The sequence below is a fragment of the Gopherus evgoodei genome, chromosome 8 (genome assembly GCF_007399415.2).
Source record: "Gopherus evgoodei ecotype Sinaloan lineage chromosome 8, rGopEvg1_v1.p, whole genome shotgun sequence".
NCBI classification, from domain to species: domain Eukaryota; kingdom Metazoa; phylum Chordata; order Testudines; family Testudinidae; genus Gopherus; species Gopherus evgoodei.
This window is the reverse complement of record NC_044329.1, coordinates 74926798-74939262: the sequence shown is the minus strand read 5'-3', so window position 1 is coordinate 74939262 and position 12465 is coordinate 74926798. Positions and strand designations below refer to the sequence as shown.

At 41.0% G+C, this 12465-nt stretch overlaps 1 protein-coding gene across 6 annotated transcripts in view; it reads left to right on the top strand.

The window, feature by feature from the left end:
* The window catches only part of LOC115656744 (putative ferric-chelate reductase 1), a 52372-nt gene extending 41483 nt beyond the window's left edge, over positions 1-10889 (top strand). For 3 of the 6 annotated variants that reach the window (XM_030573870.1, XM_030573871.1, XM_030573872.1), the window contains exons 11-16: positions 23-109; positions 1412-1509; positions 3732-3790; positions 8116-8253; positions 8343-8368; positions 9388-10889. In XM_030573870.1, coding sequence (XP_030429730.1) covers positions 23-109; positions 1412-1509; positions 3732-3790; positions 8116-8253; positions 8343-8368; positions 9388-9477 — 498 coding nt within the window. In that variant the 3' untranslated portion in view covers positions 9478-10889. Of the gene's footprint in view, positions 1-22; positions 110-1411; positions 1510-3731; positions 3791-8115; positions 8254-8289; positions 8369-9387 lie in introns of those variants that run through there. The other 3 variants (XM_030573873.1, XM_030573876.1, XM_030573875.1) reach the window with 3 other exon arrangements.
* The last annotated feature ends 1576 nt before the right edge of the window (positions 10890-12465 follow it).

Genomic DNA, 12465 nt, shown 5'->3' with positions numbered 1-12465 from the left:
CCTGTAATCTGTTTTTACTTAGATTCATTTGTCTCTGATGGTGATAACGGTTGCAGAAACAATAACTGCTTTCGTACTGGCCTTTGTAGCAGTAATGGGATGGGCTAATGTAAGTTTTACCCAGTTTCTCCCCACCAACTTTCTTGGTTAACACATTATAGAAAACATTTCCTTCTCATTTTGGTGCCTTCAAATGTAAATACAGAACTGAGTGTTTTACTAAAGACCTTCCAGTGTACAACCCACTGCTGTTAGATCGTTATGCCCTTTTGCTAATTTAAGAAAATTGTTCATATGCAATATAATCTCTCGTCATGTCATTCATATTCTAGACACAACACATCCTGCATTTTGGCAAGGGGTTAGACTAGATGACCTGGTGGTATCTTCTAACCCTATGATTCTATGATCCCCTTTATTTCTTGCCATTATGATGTACTGAGTAGCCGATGAAGTAATTTCTCTATCTGTTCTGTCTTCAACATTTCACCTCTTCTCTCTCCTTGTTGGTTTCACATCTCAGTTATATATATGCCTTGTCAGAGATCAGCCTGACTCAGAGGCTTAGAGTCAAGCCCTGAAACTTTTGGAAAGTTTGTGTCCAAACGTCACATCTGTGATGGGGCTATCTATGTAATTACCCTGAATCAGAACTTCTCACAACCTTGAGAAGCTTCAGATCTGGAATCCAGGTTGTATAATTCATGTTGCAATTACAGGTCCTGATCCTGCAAAGGGATTACTTCACTCCTTACTCCTGAGCAGAGTGCTACTGATGGCAATGGGACTGCAGTGGGAATAAAGGTGTGCACGTGCAGATCTCTTTACAGGATCAGGGCCATATAGCTACTTACCTAACTCCCCCTCTGTAATGTTTTTCTTATCTCAGCATGTAACATACTATAACACATGACCCTATTTTTACTTTTTCCTATCAAAACACAGTTTTCCTTTCACAAAAAATCCTGCTTAGCATAACCAGTATTACCTAAAGTTTGGAGGAAAAGGGTTAGGAGAAGAGGTTCTGATTGTTATTCTGATTATTATTTTTCTTACTTACATTATCAGTCTGCTTTGTTTCCCCATCTTTGTGGGGGAGAGTGGAACCTATTTCCATACTTTACATAATGTGAAACTAAAACTATAGATTTCTGCAAGGAAAAATATATTTAAAGATTCATTACTATACACTGGCCCTTTGATGGATTTACAGTGAAATTTAAGGATTCTACTTCCATTTTGACCAGAATAAATCTGGAGTGACTTATTTGACTTCAGTGGAGTCATTCCAGGTTTATTCTGGTATAACTGAGAGCATGATTTGTCCCTAAACTGTAGGAAGCATCTTTAAGAGCAGCGATTCAGAAACCAAATCCCAGACATCAATGCTATGTGCTGTTCTCTTCCACAGCATGCAGAAGCCCATGCTGTCATCGGATGCATTATCATGATTCTTTCTTTCTTTCAACCAGTGATAGCGTTTTTTCGGCCTTCTCCTCAAAGTAAAAGGTATGTACATCTAAGTGATCCAACAGAATGGACTTTTAAACCTGAGTCATTTATTAAAAAGACTTACAAAGTTGTTATACTGTAGATCTATCAAGTTGGAGCACGTATTGTATGTAGGATTTTTAAGCCAAATCATGAAGTGATGATTTGCTAGAAATTAGCTGGAGCAAAGAAGTGTGCAACGGCATGCGGAGACAATCCTTTGAATCCAGCTGCTCTCTTCTGGGATTTACGCAGGGTTTCTTTGCAACAAAATAGAAATAAGTGTAGCCACTATGGCTTCCCCCCACTTTTAAAGGTGGCCTACATAAGAATTTTGTATGCTTGGGGTTTGGTGGGTGTTTTCTGTTACTCTTGCTATTAGAAATTCAGATCCTGTCTATGCTGGAATACTGAATGGAGAACTAGTGGAATGGTGCTATCACAAGAGTCAATGAGAGAAGGAAAGGATTTTCATTGAGACTATTTAAAACTCTTATTGTTTGATTGTATGAAGACCTACAGAACTCAATGACTAATTTACTATTCTGGAGAAAGAGAGACTTTGTTAAAGATGCAACAACCCAACCCTTTCCATATACACAGGACCGGCTCTACAGTTTTCGCCTCCCCAAGCAGCGCACCGAATTGCCGCCGCGGGTGGCAGGGGCAGTCCATGCGCCCTTAGAGCGGCAGGTGTATTTCCGCAGCGGCGGCAATTCAGTGGCAGCTTCTATGTTTAGCGGAAGCTGCCACAGACAGCTAAATATAGAAGGTGCTGCCAAATTGCCGCCACCGTGGAAACGAACGTGCCGCCCTAAGGGCGCACTGACTGCCCCCACTGTCCACGGCGGCAATTCAGCGTGCTGCTTGGGGGAAAAACAACAGGAACTGCCGCCCCTTGAAGATTGCCGCCCTAAGCACCAGCTTGGAATGCTGGTGCCTGGAGCCGGCCCTGCATATACAGCCTGGAGCTCCTCCGGCAAACTAGGGAGGCAAGCTAGACTTAGCACATGGTAAACAAACAAAATAACCCTAAAAGCCAAGCAGCAGAAACAAATACTAAGTCTTACCAGCCTTCTTTCTATATTAAAAAGAAGGGAAAGGAAACCAGTCCAATTAAAAATATCCTTCCCTACTCTGCCCATGGTCTGTGGGGGCAATAAGATACTTCCCCCTATTTGAGGATGATCTTCCTCTCCACCACACCATCTGCTGAGTGTGGCTTGTCCTATTCTGTGTACCTTTCCGCTCCTCCATGCCTGCTTTCTTATCAATATCAGAAGGCTCGCCCTGCCCCCCTACTCCAGTGTGGCCTGAGTCTCAATATGACAGAGGATTATGGTGGGTCTGACTCTCCCTTATCCTTCTACATGACCAGATAAGAGCTATGGCAACATAACCCCTAAACCCAGATTGCTACTACAGTGGCATCTCCCTAGAACAAGTGGTGTACTTCAACAAACTGGTGCACATGATCTGCCCATCGCCTTCTTCTGATAAATCCAACCTATGCAGAATTAACAAGCTATTGCATGACTGATGATTGCTTCTGGATGTTAGGAAAGCAGCTTACCCAAGATTTTGAAGTCACTGTTTTAAGCAATGCTAATGGGTGGTAGCTAAAGTAGTCATGGGTGTACCTACCTTTGGATACAAGGTCATATTAGTTTTCATTTAGACCAAAGAGCTCTGTGAGCCTTCTCAGTTTTAGGATCTGCAGCACCTTATTTATTATCCATAAAAGATGTTGACTCAAGTGTGTTGATTGTCTCGTTCACTTCAAACCACAAATTGGAATGATAGTTCAGATTCATCAGGTCTTGTATTTTCACTTACAAAAAATTGACATCTCACTCCATTGCATGTGGTCTCTTCCAGTTCACTCTTAATAATACATGTTTCTACTACAGATGAGTCAGAGCCAAAACTCCATATTCAGAGACACTCTTGAAATTTGGGGAGTGTTTTGCAATTCTCTATAGGGAAATCCCTCCTATGAGAGCCACCTACCATTTCTTTCCTGGCATTCAGTTGAAAAATGATCTAAAGGCATCTAACACCCTTAAGAACCTACAGTGTTTCCCTGAGGGATTTATTATCTCTTAAGAGTTTTGAAAAACTAGTTTGGCATATTATTCACTGTCTGTGTTTTTCATTGTGAAGTAAAATTTTACTACATCACACTACTGTCACATAAAAGAACAATAATATTTAACACATTATTTCTATTGTACCAACAGGAGATTTATTTTTAACTGGTTTCATGCTCTAAATGCTTTTGTCATAAAAGTCTTGGCTGGTGAGTTGTTGTTTTAATATTTAAATAATGTTCTTATAACTACTACAGATTCCCCTTTGGAGTGCCCATATATTCAGACTAGAACTGCTGAACTGAGTTTACAATTCCATTTTTAATATTATTCATCTTATTGATCAATTTTTCAGAGGAGGCAGGTCTGGGAGTCAGGATAAGGACTGGTTGAAAAAAATTCATCAAAACTGTGTTTGACAGAAAATTGTTTTTTTGATTAAACTACTTTTTTATGAAAAGTATCAGCTTCCTACAGAAATTTTTTCATTTAAACACTTTGAAAGTTTTCAGTTGTCAGTTTTGCTAAAATATGAAATAATTCAATTGAGAAATGCTACCGCAGTTCTCATCAGAGTTGTAGTTCAGTTACCTAATGTCTCTATTTTCCTCTTTCAGCCAAGCTCCCAAACTTGACTACATCTCTCTTGGTACACCACAGACATGGGACTCCACTGATGCATCCAGATGAGAGATTTTGGTGCATCAGGGGAGATGCAGTCTGACCAAAGAATCCTGTCTGGAGAGGAGAATAGGGACATGAAGAACTTAAACTAGAACTTCAATGATTTCTGCATTCTATTCCCAGCTCTCCCACCAATCTGCTGTGTTACCTTGAGCAAGCATCTTAATTTCTCTGTTTATAATTGCCCCATTGCAAATTGCTTTAAATATTACAAAGAGCCAGATTCAGAGTCCACTGAGGTCAATTGAAAGACAATAAGTTCTATATCAAACCCTTCCTTCACAAGTATTTAAATGTAATTAGCATTGAAAGGTCTTCCGATGTAAAGTGCAATAATAGTGAAAAATATGATGATGATTATAATTATGGCTTATAATTAATGTGGGTTCTTGTGTCATCTAAAGTTAATTCTTAACATTCTCTATTTTATTTGCCTTAATTATATTTTGAATGTACAGGTAACAATGCACCGATTCAACACGAGTCATGAATTTTTAAGCACAAAAAGCACAGCAAAAGTAAAGAAACTATAACACCTTAAACGTTTTTAGAACATTAATTGAACTTGTGTTTTACCAAATATTGCACAGGCATGAAACTGGAGCATATGGATGCTTTTAAATATGGAAATGGTTACTTTTCTAAGGCCTGGTCTACACTACGCGTTTAAACCGATTTTAGCAGCGTTAAACTGATTTAATGCTGTACCCACCCACACTATGAGGCCCTTTATATTGATATAAAGGGCTCTTTATATCGGTTTCTGTACTCCTCCCCAATGAGAGGAGTAGCGCTAAAATCGGTATTACCATATCGGATTAGGGTTAGTGTGGCCGCAAATCGACGGTATTGGCCTCCGGGTGGTATCCCACAGTGCACTGTGACCACTCTGAACAGCAATCTCAACTCAGATGCAGTGGCCAGGTAAACAGGAAAAGCCCCGTGAAATTTTGATTTTCATTTCCTGTTTGCCCAGCGTGGAGCTCTGATCAGCACAGGTGGCAATGCAGTCCCAAATCAAAGAAGAGCTCCAGCATGGACCGTATGGGAGATACTGAATCTGATCGCTGTATGGGGAAACAAATCTGTTCTATCAGAGCTCCATTACAGAAGACGAAATGCCAAAGCGTTTGAAAAAAAAATCTCCAGGCTACACAGTGCTGCGTGACAAGCATAACGGGAAGCCAGAGACTCAAACGGACGCTCACGGAGGGAGGGAGGGGGTACTGAGGACTTCTGCTATCCCACAGTCCACAGCAGTCTCCGAAAAGTATTTGCATTTTTGGCTGAGCTCCCAATGCCTGTAGGTTCAAACACATTGTCCGGCGTGGTTCAGGGAACAGCTCATCAATTTACTCCCTCCGCCCCCACGTGAAAGAAAATGGAAAGAAATCGTTTCTTGACTTTTTTCAATGTCACTCTACGTCTACTGAATGCTGGTGGTAGACGCGATGCTGCAGCAGTGAAGAGCAGTATCCGCTCCTCTCCCCTCCCTGGTGGCAGACGGTACATGCTTGATAACTGCTGAATACCTCTGGCTGGCCTCAGAGGTGCCTGGGTAAAAATAGGAATGGTTCCTGGTCATTCCCAGTAGATGGTACAGAACAGCTGGTAACCGTCTTCATCATAGCCACGGGGGGCTGAGCTCCATCAGCCCCCTCCCTTTCCTGTGTAAAGAAAAGATTCTGTACTGCTTGGACTATCATAGCAGCGGGATGCTGGGCTCCTCTCCTCTGCACCGCTTAATGTCCTGCCTGGACTGTCATAGCACGGGGAGGCTGCCTCCCCCTCATTTTATCTCACTAACAAGTCACTGTTTCTTATTCCTGCATTCTTTATAACGTCATGACACAAATGGGGGGGACACTGCCACGGTAGCCCAGGAAGGTTGGGGGAGGAGGGGAGCAACGAGTGGAGTTGTTGCAGGGGCACCCCCCGTGAATGGCATGTAGCTCATCATTTCTGCAGGATCTGACATGGAGCAGCTGTACTCTCTGATACACTGGTTCTCTAGTACACTTGCCCCAAATTCTAGGCAGGACTGACTCTATTTTTAGAAACCATAAAGGAGAGATTGACTCGGGGAGTCATTCCCAGTTTTGCTTTTGCGCCCCCAGCCGACCTCAGCCAAAGGCACCCATGATAGCAGCAGACAGCACAGAAGGACAGATAACCGTCATCTCATTGCCAAATTACCCTGGCAGCAGACGGTACAGAACACTGGTAACCATCTCTGCTATCATGCAAAAGCAAATGAATGCTGCTGTGTAGCGCTGGAGTATCGCCTCTGTCCGCGGCATCCAGTACACATATGGTGACTGTAAAAAAAATTTTTAAAAAGCTGAACGGGCTCCATGGTTGCCATGCTATGGCATCTGCCAGGACAATGCAGGGAAAAAGGCCGTGAAATGATTGTCTGCCGTTGCTTTCCCGGAGGAAGGAATGACTGACGACATTTACCCAGAACCACCCGCGACAATGATTTTTGCCCCAACAGCCACTGGGCTCTCAACCTAGAATTATAAGGGGCGGGGGAGACTGCGGGAACTATGGGATAGCTACGGACTAGCTACCCACAGTGCAACACTCCGGAAATTGACGCTAGCCTCGGACCATGGACGCACACCATCGAATTAATGTGCTTAGTGTGGCCACGTGCACTCGACTTTATACAATCTGTTTTAGAAAACCGGTTTATGTAAAATCGGAATTATCCCGTAGTGTAGATGTACTCCAACAGTAACCAGTAGATGTCATCCTCACAGGGCCATTATGAGGATTCAGGAGTGGTAGGGAATGCCATAAACTGGAGATAGAAGAGTCATTATTATCTGTGTCTGGCAGGGGGCCTCTGGGCACTCCTGAAATGATGAATAAGCACTCATCCAACTCCCCATGCCCAGGCTTCACATGCTGCACTGAGAGCACTTAGGGGGCTTGAGCATAACTGCAAGTGCTTTAGGCATCCAAACACATGGACTAGGGTGGTGAGTGCAGGCTTGCTGAGACAGCATTTCTTTTTGGTCAGTTTCCATTTTTGTTCCTCTCTTCATCTCTGGTTCTTCTTCCCAAGCCAGTCAGCTTTTGTTTTCTGCTGACATCAGCAATGCTGGTGGCACCATATCCAAATTGTCAAGCCAAAAGTGCCAGCTTGGCCGGACAGATGCAGTCTAAGAGAGGAGTCGCCTCTACTGCTGATGTCCTTGGGGGGGGACTCCAGGTACTGCTGCTCCCACTGCTGGTGCTGCTTTAAGAGAACAGAATCCCCAACTCCTTTGCTGTCCGGCCCTGATTCAGGAAAGCACTTAAGCACAAACTTAACTTTAAGCACATGTTTAAGTTTCAATCAAGCCTTTAAAGTTAAGTACATATCCTGAATAGGGATGGTCTTTAGCAAGTGGTTCAGTGCTTTCCTAAATGAAGAAGAGACTCCTATCAGCTCTTCTCTCTTTCTTCCAAGTGCAGTGCCCTGCCACTCCACTTGTGGCTTTCACTTACCCAGTCCCCATAGGATCAAAGCACTGAAGTCAGGAGCTAACTATCTGCTTTCACAGCATATCATCTTGGCTGACACACAGGGAATTAAATGGGGGGCGGGGGCAGGAGTTTCCACAGCTTGAGCTGTACCTGATTCATATCCTCTGTAGATTGGGCGCAGAGGATCTGTAAAATACACTACTAGTGGATTACATCACCATTATTAATGCTGCTTTCCAAGCTTCTGAATAGTATTTCCAGATCAAACAATCACACTTAAAAAATGAAAATGTCTGTTGAAATTGTGAATGGAATCCATTATGATCAATGGTTTTATATCAAGTGTGTGTTGCTTTGTTTTGTTGCTCTTTAGTTGCTGTCATATTTCTGGGACTGCAGATGCTTGACCCCTCTCCCAGCCGATGGATGGTCAAAACTATGGGAGGATTTGTAGGATGGGAGGCATTAGTGTACATAATGCTTGATGTAAATGCTTGGTTGAAAAAGAAAGGTAAAAGTTCATATGAAGAAATGTTTTTTCTTTTAGCAAAGGCAAGAAGCAAAATGAAGACTCATAATTTTCTTGGTTATATTTTTCAGAGAAATATGAAGATTCACATAGAAAGGTAATGTTGATATCACACATTTTAAAACATTAATGAGGTGTAAAATGTTTTATTTTTCATACTTCTGAAAATACGTTTTGTGTCACTTTGGGATGTGATCTTGTCAGGTCTCTTGAGTTAACTGGAGTAAGGCTGAGTCAATACTCAAATGGGAAACCGCCACACAAAACCCAGGGTACTGCAGGAAGATTAATTCATAGATTTATTTTTTTAAGGCCTGAATTATGATCACCTAGTTTAGCCTCCTACGTCAGGCCCTTAGTGCATATTTTCAGAAGACCTCCAATCTTGATTTAAAGACTTCAAGTGATGTAGAATCCTTCACATCACTTGGTAAGTTGTTCCATTGATTAATTACAATCACTTTTACAAATTTGCAGCTTATTTTCAGTCTTAATGTGTCAAGCTTTACATTTCAACCATTGCATCTTGTTATATCTTGTCTACTAGACTAAAGAGCACTCTACTATTGTAAATCTTCTTCATGTAGGCACTTATAGACTGTGATCAGGTCACCTCTTAACTTTCTCTTTGGGTTGAGTTTTCAGTTGGTGGCAGTGAAGTGGCACTGAATAAGTGACAATGATGAGAGCTGGGAACACTGTTGTTGGAGGTGCTCTCTTTCAGATGAGAGGCAAACTGTGATGTGATCCCAAAACGTTGCCTGAAACTTTTTGCAAGTGTAGAGTTTCTAACCCCAGTACCCTGTTCAAATTCTAATTTGGATAATTACAGTCTGGTTACTTGTACTTAACACCCTCAAACATTTTCAAGTAGACATACTGCTTCTGCTCTTTTCTCTTTTCCCTGTCTTCTTCAGAGTGACTCCTTCTCTAAATTCCTTCTAGTGTTGCCAAGTGTGTATTGAACTTGTATCAATTCTATTTAATTATCAACAAATAGAAAACTGATACTGCTGCTTAGTACGTACTTGGGCTGTTACTAAAACTGATGTACAAATAGAATTTAATTTTCTATTTCTTTTAATAACTCTCTTTTAATGTTTTTATCCTTTCTAGATAAAAAATGAAATGGTTCTATTTTTAATATATATATGTGGAAACCTGGCATTTTTAATAGCACTGCTTGTGGGAATTGGAAAATCCTAAAATGGACGAATTTATCTTGGAGGAATGAAGATTATTCCTATCTTGAGACGCTTCTAGAGTAAATACGAAGAAACAATGAACGCTGAATAGATATTTTAGCAAGTTTTTAATTTTTGTTTGTTTATAAATAATATTTTAGGTTCTCTAATTGACACATTATCATTTTCTACGAAATAATTGAAAATAATTTTTATAAATGAAATTTCATTAGCTGCTTATTGGAGATGTTCTGCACAGTATAATATAATGGAAATAATTAATTATTTCTGATTTGAAAGGTAAGAAGGCAGTATATAAATGCTAGGTGTTCACAGTTGGTTTGTATTACACTCCTTTCTAACCTTTGTCGATGTTTCCATCCTTAACAAGAAAGGATTTGTTTGTGTAGGGAAAAAAAAGTTGAGGATCTGATTTTCATATGACTAATTTAGACTGAGAACTGCACAGGCAAATCTCTGTGTCCACCAGAGTCCTGTTGACTTCAGGATTTCAGTGAGGCTCAGTGCAGGCTCAGGGGTCTATCGACAAGGTTCCCAGTACAAGGTCAGGGCCACAGAGTGTGTCTGCACAGGAGCTGGAAGGTGTAATTCCAGCACAAGATAGACCTGTGCTGTCTCCGATCAAGTTAGCACTCAGAAAAACAGAAGCATCGTCATGGCAGCACAAGCAGCAGAACAAGATAGCTGCACTGAGTACATACATACAGGGCCGACTTTACGCCAATCCCACCGATTCCCCGGAATTGGGCCCCGCACCAAAGGGAGCCCTGCTCCGGGGGTCTTCTGTGGGACTTTGGTGGTGGGGGGTTCTTTAGTGCTGCCAAAGCCCTGGACCACTGCCGAGTATTGCAATCACGCCCCGCGAGTCATAAAGCCGGCCTTGCATACATATGGTCTTGGACAGGATCATACTTGGGGCAGCTAGCCCGTGCCACTCTCATGTCACAGGAGCCATATTTCTCTTTTTTAGCATGCTAACTTACTTAAAGCTAGCTTAGCTAAGTCTCCTCGAGCTGAAATTTATGCCTTCCAGCTCCCGTGCACACATATTTCCAGTCTACTGTAGGCTTCTGTTCCCATTGATGTCAACCAAAAAAACTCCCTCTGACCTACATGGTCCAGGATCTGACCTATAGTCAGTGCCTGGCTGTATTCATGCTTGTTCAGATTTAATGGGTATTTCTAATATAATTCCCTGTTTTCAAATACTCAAATCTTTCTTTTATAGTCTGAAAATAGGAACATGAGATTACACAATGAAACTTGAAAATGCAGATATGTTTTGAAAATTGTAAAGGTCCCAGAACCCATGATGTACTCTATATAAGCTTCTTTTTTACTAATTATATTTGATTGTTGTTTTTATAATGCAATTTACATATGATGAATAATAAAGCAGGTCTCAAAACAGGCTAACTAGTCCATAACCTTCAGTTGTGTAGAGCCATATTGTATAGTCATCTACTGGACAGAATGTATAAAAGGCCTAAATTATGCTCACCTGCCTCATATGAATGGTCCCGCTGAACTTCAATGGGATTTGGCCCATGATGGGTACTTTTGAATTTTGGGTGAAATATGTTTATAACACTTAAGATATTAAAAACAGTTATCAAAAGAATGACACAATGTTCCCCTAGACTTAGAAGAACCCATTGATTATCATGCTGTAGGCCTTTGGATGAAAAAAAGACTTTATGGAATTTATAGGATTGCAGCTTTAATACAATAATATATTATCCTTTTTGTCACTCCTGAGATAATAAAGCAATATCACTGCATAAAACTGTTTTATTCAGTGATGTTGTAGCCATATTGGTCCCAGGATATTAGAGAGACAAGGTGGGTGAGGTACGAAGAAGAGCTCTGTGTAAGCTCAAAAGCTTTTCTCTCTCTCTCTCTCTCTCTCACCAACAGAAGCTGGTCCAATGAAAGAAATTACCTTCCCCATTTTGTGTCTCTACCACAATATTTTTTTTTTTAGCCAAATAGTAGGTTTGTGGTGGTATGCAAATATCTAAAGAACAAGTTTATAATGTGTAGTTCTTTAAAATCAAAAGCACTGTACTTCTAATTTCCATGCCAAGAAAACATGAATTTTTAAATGACCCCAAATGATGTTGCTTTATGCCTACAATCAAGGGAAAGGAACAGAACTATGAAGGTGACAGAGGCCTAAAATCCAAGAAGTAAGATGCCTTTCCACTAACCCAAACCTGAATTGAATGCAGCTGATCCCAAAGCTGAGTTCTGAGGAATGCTATATTATGGGACATGCACATTTTCACCCACTTCTTTCTTACATGAAACGCAGAATTATATTCAGTTTTTTCTTTGAGAACTCTGTTGCTGTTTTGGGAGAAGTACAGATCATGATTTTTCTACATATCCAGTAATCTGGCCCACATTTGCACGGTATAGATTTACTGTATTTGTCATGCCCCTCGTCTCAGACTTATGGCTATAGTTATAGTTGCTGTTATTGTTTCTTTTCCATCCAGCTGTGGTACTCTTTTTGAATGAATGGTTGCAATAACCCATGCTGAGCCACACCTACTCATGGTCTGGACTGCATATGTCACCATTGTTTGATCCTTTGAAAATAAAGGGAAATATAATAAAAGTGCCGAAACATCCTTAGATGTAGGCTGTGCAAACAATACTATTATATTGTTACGGCCAATGAGATAATGAAATGTATTTTCCAGAGTTATTGCAATGGTTCCCAAACCCCTGGTCTGTGAACCACGGCGGGTCAACAGCATACTTGGTGGTGGCTGCTAGCTGGTCACTTTAGTGTTAGGTCTCCAACTTTGTTTCCAGCTGCTAACTCTAATTAAAAGATACATTAGTTATTTTCCTAATACCATTTTTCAGTATGTAATTACTGTGTGGTTACATTGTGTACTCATGAATGGGAGGGGAGGTGTCCACAAAAAATCTTTCTCTCATAGTGCAGATCACATCAAAGTTTGAGCCATTGACTTGG